General features: G+C 47.4%; 1 protein-coding gene across 1 annotated transcript; it reads left to right on the top strand.

Moving 5' to 3' along the window:
• The first annotated feature begins 1,692 nt into the window (after window positions 1–1,692).
• On the top strand, window positions 1,693–25,936 carry LOC115312081. The gene is made up of 2 exons (XM_040213022.2): window positions 1,693–2,856; window positions 25,310–25,936. Exons 1-2 carry the CDS (start codon window positions 1,693–1,695, stop codon window positions 25,934–25,936), a joined length of 1,791 nt encoding a protein of 596 aa, XP_040068956.2.
• The last annotated feature ends 802 nt before the right edge of the window (window positions 25,937–26,738 follow it).

The raw sequence follows: 26,738 nt of genomic DNA, 5'->3' as shown, positions 1-26,738 counted from the left end.
GTCATCTGAATCTCATTGTGATTTTTCGATGTCTCAAATATTTTGACAATCTTAATTACCTAGCTTCACCTTATTTTCTAGAGGCTGCCATGGCCACTAACACTGCCCCACAGCTCAAATAATCCTCTGTCACGTTCTTTTTCTTTTAATTTGGTGCAGCTAAAGGCTCGTTCACACTCTTACAACCGAGTACGACCGAGAGAGATGAGACCGGTTTTTAAGCCTTTTGCCACTTCTTAGGACCGGGTGCTCTGCAGCGGAGCTGTCCTAAGAGATCGCAATTAAGAGGCTTAAAAACCGGTCTGGTCTCTCTCGGTCGTTCTTGGTTGCAAGAGTGTGAACGGGCATTAAGAAAGCACCCTGTATATTGTGTACCTATGTTATTGCTATAGAGTTTTAGTATTTTGTCCTGGTAGCCCTGATAACGGGACTTGGTACCCCTCCGGCACCTTTGCTCGTGTTGTATCATTATCAGGCATTGTTTCCGAGTAGAAAATGGTCTACTAAAACCCACTGTTGTAGTGCTTTTTTGTAATACCTGAGATGGGCTTTCCAAACTAATTATAAGTCTCATAATGTCCTCTTTTATTGTGTTCTGTAGGCCAGTGACTCTTTGAGTGCTGACAGTTGTTTGTGGTCCACGAGCTCATGATTAAAAACCTTAGCTTTCTGCAGGCTGTGGAGCTTCTTTTTGCGCTGTACTATTGTCTCAACATTAAAGGGGCCCTCCGGAGCTTTCTGCGATCGTCTGTTTATGGCGGTAACTCAATTTACAGGCCCTAAAGATCCTAAAAATCATAAAATTACCGTCATGCGCGGCGGATTCCCAAGGGCACAGGGACGACACGACACAGCGCCCACACCCAAAGGTTTTAGAAACGCGTCATGATGCTGCAATCGAGGGATTCAAAATGAATCAATCGGGGTGGGGAGATCTTTAAAGGGCCTGCTTTGCGTGCTCTGGGAGATTAGTTGAAGAAAACCATCAAGGACGCAGACCAGAGCAGACCTTGCCCTGGACCTCAAAGGCGCTTTCGAAAACGTCACTCGCGAGAGCGTCCTGCAAGGTCTCGCGAGCATCGACTGTGGCCAGAAGACCTACGACTACATCAAGAGCTTCTTGACGGACAGGACCGCTATCCTGAACATCGGAAGTCACGCATCGGACCCATACCAGCTAGGGCCCAGGGGGACTCCTCAGGGTGCAGTTCTGTCGCCACGACTCTTTAATCTCGCACTCAAGGGACTACCAGAGGTCCTTAACAACATTTCCGGCATTGAACACGCCATCTACGCCGACGACATCACCATCTGGTGCAAGTTGGAAGCGACGCCCAAGTCGAAGAAAGCCTCCAGAGGGCAGCGAATGCCGTGGCCTCGTACGCTAAAGACTGCGGCCTTCAATACTCTCCCCAAAAGTCAGAACTTCTGGTATTCAAGAACCCGTACAGCAGACAACCACCTGCGGACCTGAACATCTACATCGACGGACAAGAAGTACCCAAGCCCAAGGAGGTGAGGATCCTCGGCCAGATCCTCACCCAGTCGGGAAGAAATCTTAGAACCATCAACAAGCTCACCACTTCCACGACGCACGTCGTCGGGATGCTGAGGAGAATCAGGAACCAGCGGTGCGGACTCAAAGAGAAGGGGGCTATCCAGCTGGTATATGCCTTTGTGGTATCTCGGGTCATGTACGCCACCCCGTACCTGAGACTCACTCAGACCGAAGTCAACAAACTCAATGTCATCATTCGAAGAGCTTTCAAGTGCGCCCTTGGACTACCAGAGTACGTGGCCACGGAGGACCTGCTCAGCACGGGCCTCTACAACACCATTGAAGAACTCTGGGAAGCCCAGCGTATATCACAAATCAAGCGCCTCAGCGAAACACCGAACGGAAGATGGCTCCTGGAGCGGCTGCAATTGGCCACACCGGGTGGCATATTACACCAAGAACCCAAACAAGAATTAACACCAACTGTACGAGGCAAGATCACGGTCGAGAAGATCCCAAGTAACATGAACTCGGAAAGGAACGCCAACAGAAGAAGAGTTCGTGCACAGACCATATCCAGGATATGGAGCAAGAAGCCCGGAACCCTGTACGCCGACGCGGCCATCCTACCAAGAGGCAACACCGCCACCCTGGCCGTGGCCGATCCTCGTGGCAACGTGGTGAGGACGGCATCGGTCTACACGACCCTCACAGAACACGCAGAAGAAGCCGCAATTGCTCTGGCTGCCACAGGTACCAAACAAGACCACATCACCGTCATCACAGACTCGCAACGGGCGTGCCGCAACTTCGCCAAGGGTGAAATAGGCGAACAGGCGGCGAGAATCCTCTCCAAGGCGCAGTTTACGAGCATGAAGATCGTCTGGGCACCAGGTCACGCGGGTGTCGAGGGAAACGAGGCGGCAAACGCCGCAGCCCGAGCCTTTCATTCGAACCGGGACTCGTCCGCACCTCAACCACACTCTCCTGACCCCAACATGAAGTACAACGAATACTTGAAGACAATCAGGGAAGCCAGGATGACTCTTCCAGCGCCACCTTCGAAGTTCACCAAGGAGGAGGAGCACCTCTATAGAAGACTGCAGACAGGAACCATGAAGACGCCAATGAAGCTCCATCAATGGTACCCCCAACTCCATCCTTCACCAACTTGCTCCTTTTGCGGGTGGAAATGGGGGGACCTGTACCACTTGATGTGGGTGTGCAAGCACATTAAAGGTTTGGATCCGGTTCCGAACCCGACAAGGGACAACTGGAACGCGGCCCTCCGCTGGAGCGATCCGGGAAGCCAACACTGGTTAGTACGGAGAGCGACGGTGGTGCAAGCCGCGATTAGAGCCCCGGCCTAGGGGCACCCAGCCAGAAATGATTCCTCAATCAAGATTACCTATTTCTTTCTGGTACCTCCTATCCCCTTCTTTTCATAAAATAAAAGATGTTTTCAACAACAACAACAACTGAATAAGGCCTGCCCGACTTACGTCTTGTGTAAATTGTTTAATTTAAATATTTTGTTTAGTTTGTTTTTCCACTTGTGTTTCACCAGATCATAAAGCTCACTACATGAACGTGTTTCAAGTTTTGCCATTATATACATATCGAACAATATATTTATTTTATGGGCCACCAAATTACAAGGATGAAGACAACCCCAGAATATGTTTATAAATGTTGTTTGATTATAGTGTAAAGGCACTGCTGAACTTTTTTTTTTTTTTTAGCGTTTATATTTTTTGAAAAAATAGAAAAGTTGAGCCGGCCCAGAGGGCCTGTACAAAAAAAGAACTGTGGCCTCTGAACTCTGGGAGTTCCTGGGAATCAATAGGATTATTCCACCTCTTGTGGATATCTTTTTAATTCTCAGATGCGCCAAGGGTGGCTTATTTCCTTTGATTTACGTCGAAGTGCTCAGCCTGCTAGACCCTGACTGCTACATTTCAGCAAAATGAGAATTCTGCATCAACATTGCACCAAAATTTAATTTCACTTTCTCACTGCTGAAACTAACAGACCCCACTAAGCCTATCACTATGGTAGGCTTGAGTGGTTTTGTGAAACTTTTGTTTATTGCTTCGAATGACGCACTGTTTGATTAGATTTCCGCATTGAACGCTGACAGTACTCGGACATTTTATGGTACTCCCCATTGCCCCTTCCGCGCAATTGAAGTGTGCTTCACATTGCGCTTCGGTGCACTGCAGTGAGGCAGCATTTGTGGTGCAGACATAAGGATCGTATGCGCCTCACTTGCCCATAATGCAGCCGTGTGCTTGGGGGAAAACTACTCGTCCACAGCGGGATGGCGCGTGCGCTTGCCTAGGCTTTTTTTTTTTTTTTTTTTTTTTTACAGAAAAAGGAAGCTTTTTTTGTTGTTGTTTTTTGTGCAATGGCTAGAATTGCGAGCATAGGCGATATACTTTGGTTGTGGTGCCTGAATGAGCCTCCGGCGGGTGTCTTGACTTTCATGAGTGGTAGGGGCAAAAAAAGAAAGCATGGGCTTTAGCAAGGGGCAGGCCTATTATTAGAATCTTGTACTATTTGCAGAGCAATGAATGAGAATAAGGTGCCTGCACCAAAAGTTCTTCTTGGTGCTCCTAGATTGACTTTTGGTTTCTCCAGAGGCTGCGCCAGAATTACACGAACCAGACACATCACATGTTTATTATCACAGCCCTGTCTCATCGTTGCACATGACTGAGGAAATATCTAAGCGGCTCATCACCGACGCCATGTTTGCGGATACAAGGAGCCGACCGGCCCGCAACGCCCGGAGATACGTGCGCTTCCGCGCATCCCTGGGGAACGGGAAATTGACCCCCCGCGGAGGAAGGCAAGGAGAAAACGTAGTCCCTTGTTTGTGAAACGATAATTGCAGTATCGCGTATTCTAAACTAGAAATATTTTACGTCTTGTGAATTTATCATGCACAACATATTTAAATGAACTGAAAATTGTTTCTTTAGCGAAACCTTAAAACGACCGCCAAAATTTTCAAACATACGATAATTTCATTGGCCCTCGCAAGTACAGAAAAGAGTCCGCACGTATTTTATTCCTGCGTGATTAATAGGCGGTTCTGCCTTCTAAAACTGAAGATAATCATTCACTGACACTTCCTTAACGCTATCGCACCAAAAAGTAGCTTCTCCAAAAACCGCTTGAGTGCCCCTTTAAACAGTACCAGATCAAGGGCTTCACAGAACTCGTTAACATCCTCCCTGTTGTATCTGTATACCCATCAGTCTTTCAAGCGAGCATTCATGATCATAAGATAATTTAATGTCCCTTGATATGCACATTAGGTGTTGTGTATTTTCGTCCCTCGCGTCATTCCGTTTTCAGGTACACAAAACCCAGTAGTGTGTCCATTCACCCAATATTGTCACGAATGACAATCGATGAGGCAATGATAACTGAAGAAACTAAACGTTTAATGAGGTGAACGTGTGCCCAAAGCAAACTAAACAAAAAGGAAAGAGAAGAAAACAGCAGAGCGTCGCGGGCGTCGATGTCGGCGAAACCGCAGGATCGAGCGCTGGGGCGAGGCTGAGTCCGGCTGCCCACGCGGAGCCCTTATGTACACGCGTGGGCTTCTGGAACAATCAGCGTAGAAGGTTCGGCGTGTAGAACATTTTAACCTCGAATCAGCCAACACGGTTCTCGAATTTACCAGAACATTACATTAGAGTAAACAAAAATGCGTACCCGCGGCCAGGCATCGAACACTGGCTTTCTGCGTGAAAGGCACGCGCGATAACTGTTAGGCTACGAGCGCACTGCCTACCTCGTCAGCTGCGCTCGCGGCAATATTGCCTTTAACCCGCATGTGTTCCCTGCAGCTTTCCCGTACCGCTTCTCAATCCTGTCATTTTACTAACACCCCAATCCCCCTCCCTTCCGTTCCCCTTTACCCCGCTCGCATCCCGTCCAAGAATAGCCGGGTATGTGTTGCGGTTCCTCCCTATCTCTTAAATGTGTTTCTGCTAGTCCATATATTGGAAAGGTTTCAACTTCTCATTTTCCCCCAATTTTCTCCCACTTCATTCTACCTATGCCCCCCTGCATGCTTATAAAACCTACATTAGGATACTTCTTTTTCCCGTTCCTACAAGGCTTTCTCCCTCCCTCCCTCCCTGACCCTTCCCTCAAATCTTCCTCAGGGCCGTCATCTATTCCAGGAGCCTTCGGGCTTCCAAAAAAGCCCTCGCTCTCTCTCCCATTCGCAACCCAATCAGCCACCCCATGCGTGTGCCGTAGTGCAGCCCACCGAGGTCAAATAGATGAGCTATCCCCTCTGGTACACCTCCCTGCTCACCTCCCTCACATCATACCCTATCTTCTGTGCCAACTGCTTAATTACCTTGTTTGCCTCCATCCCCCCCCCCTTTCTGTTCCCCTCGCCTGCCTCTGAACTTCGGTAGTGTGTACAACAAATGTGCGCCTTCTCAGCTGCTTCTCTAAATTTACGAACCCCCGCCTCTTGCTGTCTCTCAAGTTATGCCCCCTTCCCCTGAATACGTCATTCAGCCCTGCATTAAAAACAACCAGGTTTTCCCCCTGTTGGTTGTCCCACACCATGTTCGTAGTGCTCTCCATGGCCTCGCTCATGCACTTTCCTGGGTAGGCCCTCCTCCCCTTTCACCTTGCTCTTGATCCCTGCTATGCACCAGCACCTTATTATCATCATCATTGTTGTTGTTACCATTTTGCTTTGTTCATTCGCCATTGCAGTTGTGGACTGGCACCTCTCATCTCGGTCTCGTCTCAGTGAATCATGTTTCCGGACTACGCTGGCTTGGACGTCATTGCCCCATCTGTTCTTCTACCGCCGCGATGTGTCGCTAAGAAGCGCAGGAAATACTCGATCATAACGCTAGAAAAGGCAGCGATTCTCAAACGAATAGAAAGTTGCCGAACACAAACAGAGGCATAACCTCAAGCAAGGCGCACAGGAGTAACCTGAAGCCAGGCACTATTTACTGCTTTTTTTAAGCCAGCTTAGACGTAATAAAGGCAAGTTTTTTAATCTGCCGATTTGTCAGACTGCTCTATGATTCGGACGTTTTTTCGGTCCCTGCAAAGCCCGAAAAATTGGTTGGCGACTGTACAGATAAAATGTGCACTATATGTAAAGAGGAGGGAAACATTTCAGCTTGTGATTCTAAAATGTAAGGAGCTAAGTGATACCCTTCCCAAAGGGGTGAAAGACATACCCAGTTTCGCTGGAGAAGATGGAAGTGTGGATTAGAGTAAAGTAGATGCAACAAATAGGAGGTTAGAGTGCGGGTGAAAATTATCTGGAGAAGACTGAACAAAGAACAACTAAGTAGCACATCTGGGGGACAGGAGGAAACTTGGAACTCCCTCCCTCGTGTCTCCGGAGTAAGGCCTCAACCCTGTGCCCCAGTGGGTCTGGTGTTGGGTCGATGCCAACAGAAAATTGGTGACTCCCTCGACAGGGGATAAAGAAAGGGTCAACACAGCAATCACCCACCCCAGCCCAGTGATATTGACAGAAAGGCATTGACCTAAAAAAACACAATCACATGTTTTTTTAGGCTAGGTGGCAGAAGGTAATGCCTAAGGGTACAGCAGTTACTATCCACCCTTCCATCCATCCAGATTTTAACCAAACATGTAAACATAGTATTCTTATATAAGTAAACAAAGGTGAAACTTTCTGGACCTAAGAGTACTTCCGGCTGGACTGCACTTTATGTATGTTTCAGTGAGCAAGAATGAGCAGCGTGTCTTTGAAGTGCTTCTTTATGTAGAATCAGGAAGGGTATGTCAAAACGATACACTATAGATTGGCGACCTAGATCATATGAAGCCCAGAATAAGCAGAGTTGCCCATTTGGCCTCTGTGCTGAAAGTTATGTGTCCCCATGCACCACTGCAATGGAAACCCGGCCATTTACACGGAAGGCATTCAACAAAATTGGAAGCAAGTCAATCGAAGCCTTTGTAACAATTTTGTGAATGGGAAGTGAGTACGTGCACCAGCTCACGTCGATTCGTTAACTGCCTGCGTGTCGTAACTGTTCAAGATGGTAAAATGCTACCACCAACAACTCGGCAAGCATTCAGCAAGTTGGCTGTTTGTCAGTAACCTTGTGCCCTGATATCTTCTCCATTTTTAAGGAGTTTTCTTATTCGTACTGCCGCTTCTTTCGCCGTGTCTTTTCACTCAGCTGTTAGCCCTCCCAGCAGGCGATTTCTGCTTGTTACGGTATGTTTTAGCGGCCATAGTTTGTAAGCGCTCTTTGGCAATCACACATGGAGATTATTGACTCCCTGCTCGCTCAAGCACGTTGTGACGCTGAAGGTGGCATTCACTGGTGACCATAGATCAGTCTCTCCCTGCTCAGCGCAGGCTTACTTACGATTAGCCTCCACAACACTTCCGCAATGTGCATTGCACACCACCAAGATTGTAGTCCTTCTCAAAAGGGAGGGCTCGTTCTGAGACTGCATTCATCGTGGTAAAACTCTCTTTTCGGCCGGCGACTTTATGAATGTGTCTTAATATTTGCTACAGATGTTTCATATCTGCAAAGCAAAGCAGTAAACAGCAGTAACATCTTACTTGGCTGATTGGAACTGCTCTTTAGACTAGGCCAGTCGTATGTTTTGCGGTATCGCAATACAAACTTTATGTAACACAATAGCCATGCAGCTGATCACAACGGTTGCTATCATGCCAATAGTCTCGGTTTTGCTGTAGACGCCCAGGACAAAAATTTGAGATAGGATATCTACAAAACTGCAGAACGCATTGAAAAAAAACTGACAACTCGTAATACAGGAACAATTAGAGGAACACGCGGAATACAGGAACACGCAAAGAATCATGCAGAAAAGAGTGATTGAAATTGTTCAGTCAAATCGACATATACACAATTCATACTCAGACCAAATCTAACCTAAAACTTTGTTCCCAAGTGAATTGTTTTTTTGTTTTTTTTATACAAGATGAACGACACAGCTTGGCTGTTGAGGTTGGTCCTTGGCAAGATGCCGGTCAATTAAATTTGCAAATAAGCATCATCCTTGCTAATTGGTAAATTTTTGTTAAAAAAAGCAAAGTAGTATTTTATTCTCTATTCAACATGACAGCTACTTAATTGACCACTTTCTGACGGTATGCGTGCGCAATTTACTTCCTCCAGGCACCCCGTGTACTTTGTTTTTGTTCAGCCCAAGGACAAATAAAATTGCTGTTCATCCCATAAAAGAAGCAATAGTATACTTCTATATGTGTGAGTCCATTATACATGTGTCAGGAACACATAGTTATTTCATTCAGTTTTAAAATCAAAAACTCTGTTTAAGTCTCTCCCAAATCACTTATACATCTGCCTATCAGGGATGAAAACTGTGGAGAAGATTTGCAGAATATATTTTAGATAATTTGGGAATTCATTCACATGTAATGTGTATCATAGGTTTAGTTATGTTGTCAAATGTTTGGTCAGTAATTATATTCTTATCATCATCAATAATTTAGACTGTATGAAGTTCACATAACTGCTTGGAAGGACGATCCTTAAAAATATGCTAGCTGTTGAGTATCCTGAAACATGCTTTTTTTGTTCCCGGATTGGCAGTGTCAAACACTGGTCGCGGGGTATGCCAAAAAGGACTTTGTGCTCACATGATAGGTCTGAAGGGAAAGACACGAAATGTGCAAAGAGAGAAAGATAATAAATTATTATCTTAAAAAGAATCCAATGCGTGATGCCTTACAGCAAAAAGAAATACATAGATACGTAATACGATATTCCTAATTAAATATAAACAGTGCAAAGGGCAGATGAATATTCTTTTAACCCCAACTCAAATCACACTTGGCCATCAGCTTGCATGAACTCCAAATTTCTCGGAAAACTGCCTCGGGAGGTTTGTGCTATATTTAGTTTCACGTAGACTTGTTTTGGGCCCTCACTTTAAGGTTGCGTGCTTTATCGGTCATGCTCCCTAACATTTTATTAGGCTGCTCTATATCATCCATACATGGGTAAATTACTTCCAATATGTAATTGAATTACAATTACAATTGCTTTTCTTCAAAGGTAGTTTAGCTACAATTACCACATGAAAAGTAATTAATTACAATTACAAATTACTTTTAAAAAGTAATGCAATTACTTTACAATTACTTATTTCTGAGAGCTTCCCGGCTTGGCCCAATATTTGAGGAGGCTTAAGCATCGCTGCATAAATGCCACGTATTGTACTTTCCTATTAAGAATTTAGTTATATTTAGGGTGTGTACTTTCCGGTGTTTATTTGTGAGAAAAATCGGCGGATGTTTTTCGGTGTTTATTTTTTTTTTCGAAACACCGGTGTATTTCGGTGGAACGTCTCACGACGGGGCTAAAATCGGTGATTATCGGTGGAAAAAATGCGATTGATCACAGACAGAGAGTTCTAATTTTATTCACATATTTCATACACTTCTCGAGGAAGCATCTATTTCTCACACTTGGTTATTATAGTGGATGCAAGCATACTTCGAGAGGCTTGCGTCCGTCATGGCAGCACGTTCCTTGCGGTTCACAACCCGCAATTTAGAAAACACACGCTCCAGATTTTCGCTGGACACAGGACATCCCAAATTGTCCAGCCAGGCTTGGGACAGTAGTGGCCAGTCAGGTAAATGAAGTTTCCAAAATAACACTGGATCAACGGTGCTAGTCACAGCATACTGGCGGTAACAAAGAAACTCTGATTCTAGGTCACTCAGCTAGCTCTCGTTTCGGAGGACCAGCCGATAGATACTTTCATAAGACACAAATCCAGTGTTGCCAGGTCTACTGATTTATCAGGAGATCTACTGATTTCGTTCCGGGTTTACTGATTCACTGAAAAACAAGAAAATCTACTGACTTTTTTTTAGTAAACATATTAAAAATTTATTATATGGCCCCTTCAGTTCCCAGCGTCGCCCATCAAAGGAAACTCATAATATCCCAGAATTAAAAACGAAGCTCTGGCTAGATGGCCCAGAAGCCCGTCCTATTCGAGTGACGTAGCCGTATATTCATCTATCTATTTACCCAGAGTAGGTTCGGCAGTTTCAGCTTATGATCTCGCCGTAACGTCCCTCTCCCGAGTGAGCCAATCAGCCCGCGGCGCAGAGCGAGAGGTGTTTGCGCATGCGCATGAACTTTCTAGAATAGCTTCGAGTTGAGCGGAGAGAGCCGCAATTTTCATTCATTCGTTCGGCGGAATGCATAAAATCGACATCCAAATTTCAGTTTTTATTTTTTTTATTTGGCAGGTTGTGGCAAGAAAATTATATAATCCTATTCCTCGGTTGCTTTAAAAGCTAACGAATGAAGTTTTTCCACGCTTGAACGCAAACTTTGGGTCAGGCGAAAAAGAAATAAGCCCGTAGCAGACGACGCGTAGCCTCAACAGTGCTCCGGACCAACAGCGTTGCTTCAAAAACCTTCCACAGCCCAGTAAGGAAAGATGGCAGCATGCAGAGGACTTCCATTGGACATGTTCGCGCGCACTTGCCGGAGCGTCTTGTTTCGGTTTCGTTTCAATAACAGCGACAGGTGAACGTCGCATTGTCGCCTTCATCTGTGATCCCAAAAGTGCCCTCAGACTCGATTTCAAAGAATAATCCTCGAAACAGTCAATAATGACTAAAACAAAAACATTTATGGAGCCATTCTAATTTGTCCTTCATATAAAGTTACTCGAGAACTGGTCTTGTGTTTTTCTTTCATTTTTATTTGTGTTTATTACCATGTTATTTGTTACTCTATACTATTTCTTCGAAGTGTGTATTAATGGAGATAGCAAAACATGGCAAAACACATATTTCGTGGAATCTACTGATTTTTGTGCAAATCTACTGACTTTTTGGGGATCAATCTGCTGGCTTTTTTTTTCTCCATCTGGCATTACTGCACAAATCCCTCTGGCAGCTCCACGTTTATGCACGGATTAACAATTGGCACGCGGAACCAGAACGACGATTCATCCATGAAATCTGTAGCGTAGTCCTCCTGAGCTTTCCGCTTACTTCCCATCCTGGTGGCCTTCTACTCCGCGTGACAACGAAGGGAAGCAAGTCTCAGGTTGAGAAAACCCGCAGACGCGGGATGGACACGCCTTCTCAAACACGTCTGCAATTTTTTTTACAGAACGGTTCTTTTATATACAGCCGAAAAACTCCCCCGCCAACAAAACCCTTTTTCCGTTTCCCCAAAAGCCCATGGAAACTAAACAGATAACAAGGAACACATCTCAGTTCAGAAAGCTCAGTAGCCCTGTACGACACGGATGTTGGTAGTGTCTTCCAGGAACCACAGCAACCTCTGAATACATGGCTTGCACCGACATTACTTGGCCAGACACAATGGGGAAAACGCACATGAGAGCGTACCCTCCGCTGCATTAATTTTTCCATAAAAGGGGGCCATGGGCGACACAATGGGGGAAAGGCGTGTGAGAGCTTAGCTTTCACTGCGTTAACTAGACGCTTTTCACCCCCAGAAAGGAGGGCGGACTGACGCCACGTGCAAGCCATGTATAGACACTGGAAGAATGCAGGATCCACGAGATAACACGTTTGACGAACCTCTACGGGGAAAGGGTTTCGCTAGGTCGGAAACGTTCAACGACCGGTGTTTTTCGGGTTTAACCGGGGCGAAAATATCCAACCACAGGTGTTTTTCGGTTTTAAACGATTTTGTATTTTTGTCACCGACGGATGTTTATCGGTGTTTTTCGGTTAAAACCGGAAAATACACACCCTAGTTATATTCATGATAGAACTTGACAGTTTGGGGCAATGAAGTACTAGATTCTTTTATTTTTAATAAATAATGAATTGTTTATATGCAGGAAGACGCCAGATCGCTAAAGAAAAAATTGGACTGAAAGACTTTTGTAAGCCAGGCAAATAAAAATGCAACAATTAGTCGTATATGAATATTTTACAAGTATTAATATAAAACTAAATTCCACACGTGCTAATTCGACCGCATTCACATATAAACATCATGGTATTGTAAATTATTTACATTGAGTTGAAATTATAATGGCTCAGAAATATATGAGAACTGAATCCGGGATCCCGAATCATTGGTGACATTATTCACGGGTGCGAAATCAGTCTCCAAGATGCTTCTGCAGATAATATCCGAAGTAAAACTAACAGGAAATAAATTTGAAAATAATACAAAGATACAAATATGCGAGAGTACTGGAAGAGGAACGTAAAAAATTGTCATAAAAGAAAGAAAAATAACTTCATAGACACTTAAGATTTCCAACCTCGACTGAAAGCTGAAGCTCAATTTTTTTTCTTTCAATATTTTGGCAAATTTACGCTATTGTTTTCTGCTTGCACCGCAGACTGCGCCATACAGCGCCGTTGAGGTAGACTCTGAAGAGGATTGTCTCTAAGCCCGCAGTGTAAGCAAGAAAGCAACAAACAATGCAACGTTATTTATGTTGTGCGTGTGTGTGTGAGTGCATGTCTGTGCGCGAGTGTTTCACCGAGAGCTAGGCCGCTAGTGCGAGCGCTGAGGCCTTCAGAGAGGCTCCGTCGGCGCCGCAAAGTTTTGCAAAAGTAATTGCAATTGTGCCTGAAATTTTGCAATTACTGACGTTAGAAAGTAATGAAATTACAATTCCTTTTAGCCGAAAGTAATTAATTACAATTACAAAGAAAAATAATTAAATTACAGTAATTCAATTACTGTAATTGATTTACTACCCAAGTATGATATCAAGACTGCTACATATACCGCAGAACTTTACAATTTCGACATCTACTTTTGCTTGTGTTGCGAACATCACATTTCACCAGGAAACTGAACTGGTTTGCATGAGACATGGTTTGCATGGGACGCCATCGCACTATATGCTGGTAGTCACTGTGATTTGCTCTTGCTGAGAAAATGGAATCTGGTGGTACAAAATGCACGCTGCAGTGCAAGCCGTTTAGTTAAGAGACAAGTTATTCGTGCTTGGTGCATCGTCGTGAGGAACGGCACGAGCGACTGGCACCACGAAAGTGCACTTTCCGGCAAGTGTTCAGGAAAACAAAGGAGCTTCCGGGGCCACGCTTTCTTACCAGAAACCTCTACAACACAGTACGCATATAAAACTGCTTTCGCCCCCCCCCCCCCCCCCTTTCTTTTCCTGAGGGACTCCCTCCACCATTTGGGGGTGTTATTTTGACAATTATATTTGTCCCACTTGTTAACAGCAATCCTCCATTGCTTTTCTTTTGCACCAAAAAACAATGAAGTTTAAACAAGATATGGAGGCGGTCAAGGTTTGGGGAAGAACTCTAGAACAACACTCCTCTGAGGTGTGTTGTTATGGCCTTTTTTTTCTTTACTTTTTCCTCAGGTAAGTTCACTCTTTGCAAATTTTACAAAAACAAAATGCACCAATGCACCACCGTAGCGCGATAGGTTAAGAAAGCGAATTTTGCGGTCGATTTAAAGAGCCTGGCCGCTACTTGGGACACCTAATAGGTTTCGGAAAACAGATTCTCCGTGTGACTGCAGACGGAAAAGTGGCGCGCCTTCGGAAAAAAGTGGTGCGTGCGCCTCGCTTCTGCAGCAATTTTTCGCTGAAACCTCACCGAGGCCTGCCAATCACCTGAAGGAGAAATGCGGATGCTGCTAATGGCCGCTCGACATCACTATGACTATGGTGCCTGGAACGCATCTCCGACTGGTGTGTTTACCGCGTCCAAAAAAAGTGGTCCTCGACTTCCGCCTGATAAAGATAAGTGTCACGCTGTCGCCGGTCGCGATCCTGGCGGCGTCCCAGCAGCTGTGGGTGATGTGGCAGACGCCTGTTCTGCTGCATTTCGCTCTCCATTGTGACAGTCCACAAAAGCTAGAGCAGCCGGAAGTTGGGACGCCGTGAAAAGAGCGACACTTCCGTTCGCTCGTGCTTTTCGCCAGCATTTCAACTGCCGATCGCCACAATTGCGACATGCAACAGCATGACACTCCGGCTTCTGCGACGTCCTTCGTTGCCACTTTGGGGCCATTTTTGATGTATGGGGCAGCATAAGACGCTAAACACACCAGTCGGAGACGTGCTCCAGGCACCATGTTATGATGTCTGACCTTCGAGGCAGAGCGAGCTTTTGGAGAAGTATGATCTCTGTCCATGGGCGTACCTCCCGGAGGGGGGGGGGGGGGGGGGGGGGGCAAAGGGAGGAAGGGGGGGGGCTTGCCTGCCAGTTCTCAGAGTGGGGGCACAAGCCATGTGTTTTGCCCCCCCCCCCCCCCCCCCCCCTGAAACAGCCGTCACTGGGAAGGGCAAATACTGGCCGACGGCGCCCAAGGGATACCAAGGGCACCGCCCCCCGGCTTTGGGGGGGTCTGGTTTGGCCCCCCCCCCCCCCCCCCCCACTCAAAAACAAGTTGGTACGCCACTGTCTCTATCCGATTCCGTATCCGAGCCAAAGCCGAAAAAAGTAAAACAAACATGGCGAGCGAAAAGCAGAGAAGCGGTGCGGGCAATGAATTCGTCCTACTCGGTCGCAAGTGTGAACGGCGCTTTGGCAGCACAGGTTGGTGGCGCGGTGCAGATTCAATAACAGTCGCGACGAGTGCAAGCGCCCCATATAAACATGATGACGGGGGATAACTTTCTTTTATATGCGCAAACATGTCCGAAATGCTTCGAGATCATCCGCCTGTTCTTCGACGTTCGCGGTCTTTATCGGGTTTGGCAGGGACCCAGTGAGCCGAATCTGACAAAGTTTATTGAGTGGTATTAATAAAACAGACTGTTCACACTGTGCGTACTTCATATCATTTCAATGCGAAACGCTCGATATTCCCGGTACAGATGACAAGGTTTGGCAAAATCCCTGTGAGTCAATAAGCCAGAAGTTTCGCGCGTCAAACTCTACGTGTGAACAGGCCGATTTCGCGAAATCTCGGTTTCGCTAAACTGTTGCGCGTTGAAAAGCAGGGGGGGGGGGGGGGGGGGGGGGAAGGAGGGAAAGGGAACGCGGCGCAAAGCGGAGGCTGCCATATTAAAACCGCTTACGTTGCCAGCATAGGTTTCGCAGTGGAGAAGTTGGCACCATATACGGCGGACGAAGTTTTACTTTCTTTTTCGTTTTGGAAAGAATGTATTGTTGTGTTATATAAGTCCTCCTGCATACAGACAACGAAGTTTAATTATATTTGTCTTGTTTACTCGGCTTGAAACCCTAAAAACAGGTTTTGGAAACTTATTGCTTCCATCATTTTGGAGTACGCAAGGCAGTTATCTCGCTGTTCTGGTTTCGGTTACGAAAGCAAGGCAAAACGCTCGTAGTTCCCGCCCTCAGTACACTTTGGACACCTTCCACACTTTGACACCGGATAACTAGATTGTGGCGACGCACAATCACCAGCATTTTGGCGCTATAAAACCTCGTCGTCGTCTGCTTCAGGGAAGCACGGCCGCCCGCTACACAGTCACGCGGGACAGAGGAACGTCCGTCGACCGACGCCGCCGAGGCAATAAAAGCGCCGTTTCTTTTCTATGTTGGGATTCGCTCGTCACCACGACGCAGCATCCCACAAGATGAACAAGGATTTAGATTTGCTTGAGAGGTCACTTTCGCCGCTTCCTCACCGTCGAGCAGCCGGATCAGCTGACGGCAAGCCGCGGATGAAAGGCTTGAGCATCAACAGCCTAGAGCCACTACAACAGCCCAAGTGCACTCACGATGCGGGCGACGCGGGCTTCTGTCAATCCAGGGGCAGACCCAAGGGGGAGGCGGGAGGCGACGGGGGCGGCCGCCTACCCTCCAAACAGTCGACCCCCCCCCCCCCCTCCCCCCCTGCCCCCTTCTTGGAGGGCGATTTGACATGGGTGGATTCCCCGAAATAAAACCAACTCCCGTCCTGCCAGGTGGTAGGAAGCTCGGTACTCAAGGACGAGGGTTCGAAATAGGGTAGGCCGCACCCTAGCAGGCGCACACACTTGGAGAACCACTCCGTCGCTTAGACTGAAGTCCGCGGCGGCGGTTTCAAAGCACGGCAGAAGTTAGAACCAAAAGTCGGCGCAGCGGCGCACATCTAGGGCCCGTCGGCGCAGTGTGGTTCTGCGGCGGTTAAAACAAAAGGCGCAACCGGAGTCCTGTTTATCTTGCTTTGGAGTGTAGATTTTCCCTTCCCCCTCGCCCCCCCCCCCCCCCCCTCCGAAAAAAAAAAATTAAAAAAAACGGAGTTCTGGATCCGCCCCTGGGTCAACCGGTAGCCCAGCAGAAACCGCGTGAACGTTCCAGCTCTTCGTCACGACACGCTGTTGCAGGCGTGAACGTTCCAGCTCTTCGTCATGACACGCTGTTGCAGAAAGCAGGGTAAAACACAACTACACGAACCACCGAATCAAATGCACTGTTGTCGTAAATATTGGCTTGTGATTGCGCCTTTGTAGATCATCGTATTCGTTTTGCTGGAGCGACGCAACCGACGGGGCATAACAAAATCGTTTGCGTATTCCGCATACCTCGCAAGAGCACTCACCCAGTAACCTTGCGAAAACCGCGAAACACGGAGTCCGCACCGCCCTGACTTACCAGTCTTTTATTTGCTTTAGAGCAGTTTGTACCTGCTAGTAGGTATGTCTAGTGAAACTGCAACTTGAAACTAGGGGCAATGCCAGAGAGAAAAGAGACAAAGTTGAGAAAGCATGCTCGCTCTCTCCAATTTCTGAACTCTCAAGTGATTGTACCATAATAAATTCACCAACACCTTTTTCCAAAAAAAAAAAAAAAACGCTATGTTCACTACGTAAAAAATGGTCTCAGTTCATGCATCCGTAGGCAGGTAGGAAACGTTGCCCTAATTTATTCACACCGCATGACGAGCGCAACAAATTCGCACGAGATTTACAAGAAAATATCAGAGGTGACTTATGTTTCTCTGAAATTCTGTATGACCGGTCGTTTGCAGGACCGAATCATCTACTCGGGCGGTGTGCGTCGCTGTGCAAACGCCAACAACACGAAGCATAACAACGGCAGGTCTAGGTCAAGAATCCCTAGTCCATTGTTCAATTAAAACGACGTAATTTTGTTGAAAACGCCCGCAGCTTTTTACTCACGGTATGCGTCGAGAATCTTCCACATTTTGAAACGGAACGAAGGAAGATTTACTTTTAAAAGCGCTCGCTGCGTCCTCCCGGACCAGTTGGACCGGATCAGCTGACGACGACGACGGAACTGAACCCGTTGAATTTTAACGCCACAATAACCAATTTGCGCTTCGTGTTAGTATGGGATTCTACCTCCAAGCACCGCACGACACACCACGAACGTTTCAACTCTTTGTCGCATCGCCGTGTTGCACCAAACCTATCTCTATGCACCAAACAGAACAAGATCGCCGAAGTCAACGGAGCGTTGTCGTGAACCTTGGCTTCTGGTTGCGCACTCGTGGACCCTGTGACTCCCTTCGCTTTCAAAGGACGCACGACGATTACGAATGATACTTTCCGTCTTCCGGGACCATCACAGGGGCACTTCTCCGGTCACGTCTTCGCTACATGTGCTGGCAAACCGCGTCAAACGTGGTCAAACCGAAGCCGCCGAAGCGCCGAAGCAATTGAGGAGTTTCAGCGAATATAGGGGGCGCTCCGATAGATCCAACATGGCGGACAAGAGGGGGATAGATTTGCGACGCCCGTAGACCGGTAGCGTATAAATAGAACAAAGCGTGTCGTTCTCTGTTTGTTGCCGTGTGCGAGACGATCATCATTTCAACCAAGACCTACCGTGATTCTACAGATGAAGTGTTCAAGCCAGTCGAAGGCAAGAAATCTTGCCATAGTCAAGATATATGTGCAAGTGTTCGACGTGAGCTCTCACGCTGGTGCAGCTGTCATCAAGTTGAACCGAATGTACGCGGGTCCAAAGAAAGGTACATGTCAACAATGTTCGCGCGTTCAAACTATGACGCGTACTTTATCTCAAACTAAACTTATCGGTCTGCGGCTACGAACATTTTTGTTGACGTGGCTTAGATGATGTAACCATTCAGGCCTCGCATTAGAAGGTGTTGCGAACTTTTCGGTTGTTCTAGTTAATTGTGCTAAAAAGCGGTTGGATGGAAAGTATGACAACTACAGCATACAAGGGACGATTGAGGTCTTTATCCTGCGTTCTATGTATCGAAACATCGGTATCCTTGGTGTTATATTGCGATCAGCTGGTCGCCGATCGTCCTGTTTTTACGCATAATGTAAACAAGCCCCGGAAGCGCCAATCTCATTTCCATGTGCTTGTGCACCCCTACAAGCCTCATTTCGGCTCTTGTGGAAAACTTTATTGTAATAGCAATAGTCTCATCGGTCATTCGAGTTGTATGTGCCACGGTGATATCTGCTGTGTGTGATCTGCTGACAAACAAGTCTGTATTAAATGCGAGGAGAACGAAGGTAAAGCTTTTTTAACTGTTTTCTTTTTACAGAACAGGGCAAAGCTTCTAAAACAAGAGCAACCTTAGCTGATATTTGAGTGTGCTCAAGAAGGAATTGCAAAAGGTGCTTATGCCAAGTGGTAGATGTATGCAGTTGATTTTCTGTTTGCTTCTGCATTGTAAATTGGAAGATATGTATCAGCAAAAGACATGTGTCCTTTTCAAAATGTCTTTTATTAGAGCAAATAGGTTTTCATACACAACCGAAGAGTTCGAAACACCATTTAATTTGAGGCCTGAATGGTTACATGATCTAAGCAACGTCAACGAAAATGTTTGTAGCCACAGACCGATAAATTTAGGTTTAGATAAGTATGCGTCATAGTTTCAGCCTCAAACACTCAACATTGTTATGTACCTTTCTTGATGACAACTGCACCAACATGAGAGAGCCCACGTCGTCGAACACTTGCACACATATCTTGACTATGGTATGGCAAGATTTCTTGCTTGAAGTGAAGATCATCTCGCTACGACTAGCTACGACCACCCACCGCAGCGATGCAGGCACCGAAGGGGCGCAACGCAGTCAGTCGCCGTCACCGGACGCTGCTCGTTTGGCATTCACGGCTTTCCGCCCAGGTGCTTCGTTTGTACTTGGCACCGAGTGTTATTTTCTGTGCTTGTGTGTGTGCCGAGTGGCTAGATATGGGCCTCAAGAGCAGTTCTTCAGGCTCAATAGCGTTCGCCGAAGAACTTCTGAAGAAAATGCCACCCACCCAGGAAAAAAAGCACAAAGACGCAACGCACCAGCTTGGCGGACTATGCACTGGGCGCGGAAATCGGGCCCTGCGAATTATACACCAAATGCAAACTATCTAAACAAAACAAAAACATTTTTAGGCTCAAATTGGCTTCTGCGGACTATACGCCTGGACACTGGTGCCCGTTATTATGCATTGTATATTCACTGCTGTTTGTTGTGGCTTGAGAGTGCCTTCCTGTAATGATGCAGAGGGGTCCACTGAACCTTGAAATAAAGATATTTAAGCACATCTAGATGCAACGTCCCTTTAATTTGCCAACAGCACGCCAATGGTCACGATCAAAACTCACCGAGTCAATGGGCAGTTTTCCACAATATTTATTGCCATGTAATCACCAATTTGGTCCATTAAAAGTCTTGAGCCTGTAGCACATCCATTCTGGATCTGCAAAGCTTATGCTGTAGACGTGCGTCATCACATGAGCATGTTTCTTATCAATCTTAAACGTAAAACGCTAGTTATGCAACGACATTCCCATATCACATTTTTAGCAAATTGAATGGTCCCACCTGTCATACTGTTAGCTTTGGAAGTAAACCAATTCACAATACCACCAGTAGAATACATCGTGCCAAGCATTAGTGCCGCATGTGGCACAAAAAATGTCCTAACTAGGGAAGCAAACTTCATCGATCGTTTTGATTAAAGCACTCAAGTACGGGCGAAATCATCAATCAAAGAAGGTCACTCGAAAGGGAAGTTTGCTCGCTGAACGAATATGACTTTTTATTGGGCGTTCCGCAATGTAAGCCGAAGACATTCACTCCGTGATTGGTACAGAAGCATTTTCAATCGGTCGTGCGAGCGCAAAAACAACAACAAAAACAAAGGTGGATTAGAAACGCGATAGATTCGCCTTTGCACGGAGTACTTACACTCAAAATCGTGTCAACATAAAGCGACTATGGCCCACCTTGCTAGCAGCAATCTTAAAATTTATCCGTGTAGTCGTCGCACCCGTGCACCAACCGAAAGCGTTGCTGCAAGCCCCTCCGCCGTCAACTTTGAGTCGCTGTCGAGTCTGAAGAACTCTGCTCTATGAGGTCCACATCCAGCCACTGAGCACATACAGAAGCACAGGGAATAATACTCGGTTCCAAGTGTAAGCGAAGAACCCGGGACGGAAAGTCCTGAATGCCAAACGACCTGCGTCGGGCGACGGCGACTGACTGCGTAGTACACAGGTTGCGCTCCTTCGACGCCTGCATCGCTGCGGCGGGTAGTCGTAGCTCGTCGTAGCAGTTCGTGTCATCTCTGTTGCCCGTACCGGAACACTAGAGCCGCGTAATATTCTTGCTGCCGAAGTTTATGAGCCTACGTTCGCGGCCAACGCATGTACACAAAGCCAACGCCCAGCGAACCTATCCCCCTCGTTCTCTTTCGGCGACCGGCCGCCAGGGCGGTGACACCGTCGCTGAAACTCCTCAATACCGGCGCCATGTTGAAACTTGAACGTGCGTTGTTGCCAGATTTTCTCCGACCAAACAAAAACAACGAAAGCAAACCGGCTCTAGCTTCCAGCGTACATCGGCGTTGCGCCGTGGCCAGATTTTCTCCGTCAGCTCTAACTTAAAGACGACCTACAGATGCAGCAACACTGGTCTCAAGTTTTAACATGGCGGCCCCCACGGAGCGCCGTAAATTCTGAGGAGGGTGCATTGGAAGCGGCGGCACCTTCCCCCCCCTGTTGAAAAGCATAGAGATCATACATACTAACTCTAGAGGAAAAGGTCGGCCATTTTCCTATGCATTCTGGCTGCCGCAAGCGGCGGAGTATGCAGGCAGCCCCTCGGGGTCCCACATGGTTACCAACTGCCTTCGATTTTACAAATATATCTTTAGAGCAGTTCCATGAACTTCAACAATCCATGAACTTACCGGTGGAAAGATATTCGCGTTCCTTTCGAAGCTTTCTTTCTGCATAGCACGCAGATGTACAGCCTCCCGTCAACACTAAACTAAACCAGATATTTCCGGGCGCGGGTGGCCGCGCCCGGAAATACGAAACCGCGCAACTACCAGATTTTCGAGATTTCGACAGAAGGAAAGTTAATGCAGCGTAATGAGTATGTTGCTTTTCATAAACCTTAGAATAACTCAGAATTTAGTTTGCAACGTTAAATTATCACTGTATATTGCTGAGAGTTTTCAGTCTTCGCGATTACCATTCCGACTGTCGTCCTTCAGCTGGCAACACTGGTTTCTTTCTCTCGTGTTCTGTCGCTTTCTTTCGCGATCTTTCACTCGGGACCCAGGATGTCGGCGCGCGGGATTTGCCACTCCTCCTCACCCACCTTTACCCCCCTGTTGAAAAGACGCACCGTGTGTAAGCCTTATGAAAAATACCCGTTTGTTCAATAAGGAGAAATCTATTAGAATTCTCAGAACATGAAATCGACCTCACCTCCGAAGCTCGGTGAACCAGCAGAACCCCTTTCATTACAGCCTGGTATGAGGGCAAGAGTCGGAAAACATTGAACCGCCACCGTCGTCGCAAGTGCAACATTTTGCCGATGGGCGCGCCACTGAAACAGGGTCGTTGGGATAGATGGATGGTGCCATGGCGCTCCCTTGTCCCTCCCCGTTCCTGCAAAATCTTTATTGTTTCGTTATTTGCTGTGTATGATATTAGAGACGAGAAGAAAGAGGTACTTAGTGCGTCGCGCGAAAGTGTGGTACTATACAGGAGCACGTCCCGTAACCCCGCACAATAACAAACCTGTTCGGGCGGCTCACCTTCGACGCAGGTATTATTTGTGCGTTCGCGTGGTCAGGAGGTCAGGACTCCATGTCGTAGTCGTCACCGCACAACTGCAATGGCACAACGTTACCCCGGGAACCCGAGTTCGCCGCAAGCTAGTAATTTTTCCTTCGTCCAAGCATGTCGAAACCGGGATGCGCGGTCTCGATGCGTTCGAAAAACGTCGCCATCGACGGCACTTTTGCGTCAACTGTCAAGAATAGGAAGGGCTTAACCCCGCCGTAAACTTCTAGATTCCCATCGAAACCGTACAAAGTCGAGCGGAGGGAACGATACTAGCCGCCCAGCGCACTGAGTAAGCGAGACAATTGTTTTTCTCGCCCTCCAGGTCGTTCTGCTAAGGCCACGATCAAGCGGCCGTGGCATGCATCGAAACGTGTGCAATGCGATTGAACTACAGGGTGTCACAAAAGAAAATTTACACAGTCTTTTTTACCGCAAAAATAAACTAGGCATCGCCGAACGCTCATTCTCCGCCCAAATGTAGAGCTGGAGGTCACAACCAGATGCCAAAGTTTCAACCCGATCCGATAACTTAATCAAAAGTTATAAATGATTTTCTGAAAATTTCAATGGGAAAATGGCGGCCGACGGAGTTTTCAAACACATGGGGCTCTATGGCACCAGAAACCGAAAACGAGCGAAAATGGGGCCCATTTTCCCATTGAAATTTTCAGAAAATCACTTATAACTTTTGATTAAGTTATCGGATCGGGCTGAAACTTCGGCATCTGGTTGTGACCTCTAGCTCTACCTTTGGGCGGAAAATGAGCGTTCGGCGATGCCTAGTGTATTTTTGCGGTAAAAAAGACCGTGTAAATTTTCATTTGTGACACCCTGCACATACATATTTTGCAACCCGAGCGCCGTCTCCAGCGAGAGCTTTCCTTTGAAAAGACGACCGTGCGCGCGCACTAACGCACTACAGAGGGCAAGAAGGATGTGCTGAAGGCGGAGCTCTTATTGCTCATCTTATGCGTCAAGCTTACACCGCAAATGCGCAAGAAAAGCTGCAAAAGCTCGAGAAGCAGCTTGCAGTAGGAACGATCTGCTCGGCCGTCATGTTTTTTTTGTTTCCGGAACCGGAAGTTCTCTCGGCAGTGGGAGAATGGGAGCGTTAGCGGCGACGAGTTGGGGTGCGCCGGTAGGTTTTACTGGCTGATGTCACCGACGTATTTTCTGAATCGGCGCCTCTCATCGCCGCATCGCAGCTGAGCGAAATTCAATGAGATATGTTGCGCTACGGCAACGGCATGGGACGCCGGTATGCTTGTTGGGAAGAGCAGCGAGTCTTCCGGTGAAGACTCCAGAAGTCAACCCAACTCATTGTTGGTAAAAGGCGGCCCGTGTCAGTCGTTTGCAAAGCGACGTAGATGGAAACAAATTGCCGCGGCGTTTTTCGCGGCCTCGGAGATGCAGGAGCGAGCCGAAGTTAAAAAAAAAATACGTTTGAACTACGAGTGTCAGCAAGAGCCACGTAAATACCTGTTCACACTCGGAGCGGACGCGCGCGTTTGATGGAAGTGCTGCGCTCTTGGTAGGCGCTTCGGGACCGATCTTTTACGATTGCAACTCGATACTGACGCGACACTCGGCAAAGAAAGGTTGGACCGGCATTGCACGTATACCTCCCACGAACTGTTATAGCTCGACAGTGACGTGCAGTCTGTCAGAATAAAAATGGCATACCAATAACAAAGTGTACAGTGCCCCTCAAACTTAACGCCGCCACTAGATCGCCCGGTTTATTCACTTGTTGAGCTATTCCTGAACCTATAGTGGTCGAACTACTTGGTGAACATTCGCGTCCCTGATGAGAACCCAACCAGGGGAAGGTATTCGAGGAGCTGCAGCGACCAATTTATCTTTGGGTAGCATGCAATAGATCAATATTTGCGTAATCGAGTGTAACCGAGTGGCGGCGTTAAGTTTGAGGGGCACTGTACACACCGTGTTACGAAGGTAATCCATACGGCGTTTATTTCAGCTCTATATCCCACCAAACAAGAAGATAGAATCGACGAGTGTTCGTCAACAATGCCTCGGAAAACAAGGGGAAGAGATTGACCTCACCTCTTAATCCAAAAATTGAGGTCAGCGATCAAACTATAATACGAGAAGGGTCCACAAGGGTAGCGCGGGCATTTTCCATTCAGCACGCCAGCCGGTTGTAGGCAGACGGTCCTGCGACGAAGCAACGCTGCCACGCTGCGCCGAGTCGGAGTGCCTGCTAGGCCTATATTCTGAGCAGCTCGCTCCGTCGGAGTCGGCGGATTCGTGGTCATTCTCGCTTTTCTCGGGTGTTTGTGGATCTAGCGTTCTTGTTCGTCGTGGTCTGTTTTAAGTACTTTTTTTCTTGCTGCTTGAAGTCGGCACGCGCGAGAAGAATACGTAGAAAAATAAACGTTCCATCAGTCAGAGTTTTGAGAGGAAGGAAATCAAAGGAAATAAACGTTCGCCGGTCGTCGCGACCCAATCGGCCCTGCCCTACTGCGCACGCGCAGTAGTTGCTTCGTTTACCACACGATAGATGGCGCTTGGCTCTCAGCAGGTGGACAGAAGAATATGACACCAACGTAACGGACTTGCTGTGCAGTGCATGTGGTGATGCGGACGAAACTTTACAACATTTGCTTCTCGAGTGTCCAGCACTGGAACCTGTAGCGGGCGTCGGTACTCGCATTGAGCAAGCTCTTGGATTTACAGAAGAAACCAATATTGGGGCGTGCGAGAAGCGGAGGCTCGAGGCTTGGTGGGCGATTCACCTGTAACGCTCGCCGAGAAGGCATTGCTAGAGACGCTGCTGCGAGACTCGTGCCAACAGATCGACTACTCCGACAAGGAGCGGGAGGCTCTGCTTAGGGTGAACGAGCGAATGGCAGGCAAGATAACTTCAATGCACATCACCATTCATGGTTTAGAAGATGCTTCCCGACGTAGCGCCATTGCTGCTTTCGAGGCAAACAAGGTGGCGGAGAATGGGAAGGCGTTGGCAGAGGAGATGGGGGCATACCTGCTGGAGGAAGAGGAGAAACACAGGCAGGCCCCAGAGAAAAGGAGGCAGGAGTTTGAGGAGAAGCTACACTTGTCAAACGAAGCACCTCTTGTTGAGCAGGAGCGTGCGACGAAGGTGACAGAGAACGAAGCGGCGCTGACACTATACAAGCGCCTGCTGCCCTCTATGAAGGAGGAGGTGCTTCAGCGCAAGGCTGAGGCGCAGAAACGCGTGGACATACTGCAGAAAGCCATTGAGGAGTCCAAAGATGACCTGGAGCAGTGCAAAGCAAGGCAACGTTCGGACGGCTGCACAAAGCTCAAGGCGCAGCAGGACGATGCCGTAAAGGATCTCACCATTCATCTGGAGATGTCAAACAACCTGAAGTGCGATTTCGAGAGAAAGCAAGGAAGCTGAAGCAAAGAGCACAGGACAACATCGAGGAGCGCAAGATGCAGGACAAGAGAGGATTGTCTAGGGTGAAGGAGTTGAAGAGGCAGTTCCAGACGGAAAGAAGACGGGCAGACAAGCTTCAGGAGAGACTTCAGGAAGTTCTCAACGGCACGAGTCTCGGGAGATCTGACGAGCTGTTTCGGCCCATTAACTACGAGGAGCGCCAGTGCGGTGACTCCAGCAGCAACAATACTCCAATTTCTTCTTTTTTTTTCTGGGGGGGGGGGGGGGGGGGGGGGGGGGCGTGTCTGTTTTGCAGACGCTCGTTGCAAAGAGCAAGCGCCGCATAAATACATACATACATACATACGTAAGGGCAACAGAAATGCAGCTGTAATGAAAAATAGAGCACTTTGGAATTACAACAGGTATGAGGTGGTGAGAGAGATTTGGAAAGGGGTCATGGTGCCTGGCTTGATTTTTGGAAACGCAGCGCTATGCATGAAATCCGAAGTGCATGCGAGACTAGAAATAAAACAACGCGGAGTAGGTAGACTGGCTTTGGGGGCACATCGCAAAACGCCAAACCAGGGAGTACAAGGAGACATGGGATGGGCGTCATTTGAGAGCAGGGAAGCGGTGAGCAAGATAGAATTTGAGGATAGGTTGAGGCAAATGGATGGGGAGCAATGGGCACGAAAGGTTTTCAGCTATTTATACATGAGGAGTGTAGACACAAAGTGGAGACAGCGCACTAGGAAATTAAGAGGAAAGTTTTTGGGCTATAGCGAAGATACGGAAGAGCAAGTCTCAGTTAAGAAAAACG

This window comes from Ixodes scapularis, unplaced genomic scaffold (assembly GCF_016920785.2).
Source record: "Ixodes scapularis isolate PalLabHiFi unplaced genomic scaffold, ASM1692078v2 PGA_scaffold8__174_contigs__length_109621045, whole genome shotgun sequence".
Lineage (NCBI taxonomy): Eukaryota > Metazoa > Arthropoda > Arachnida > Ixodida > Ixodidae > Ixodes > Ixodes scapularis.
This window is presented reverse-complemented; position numbering and strand designations above follow the sequence as displayed.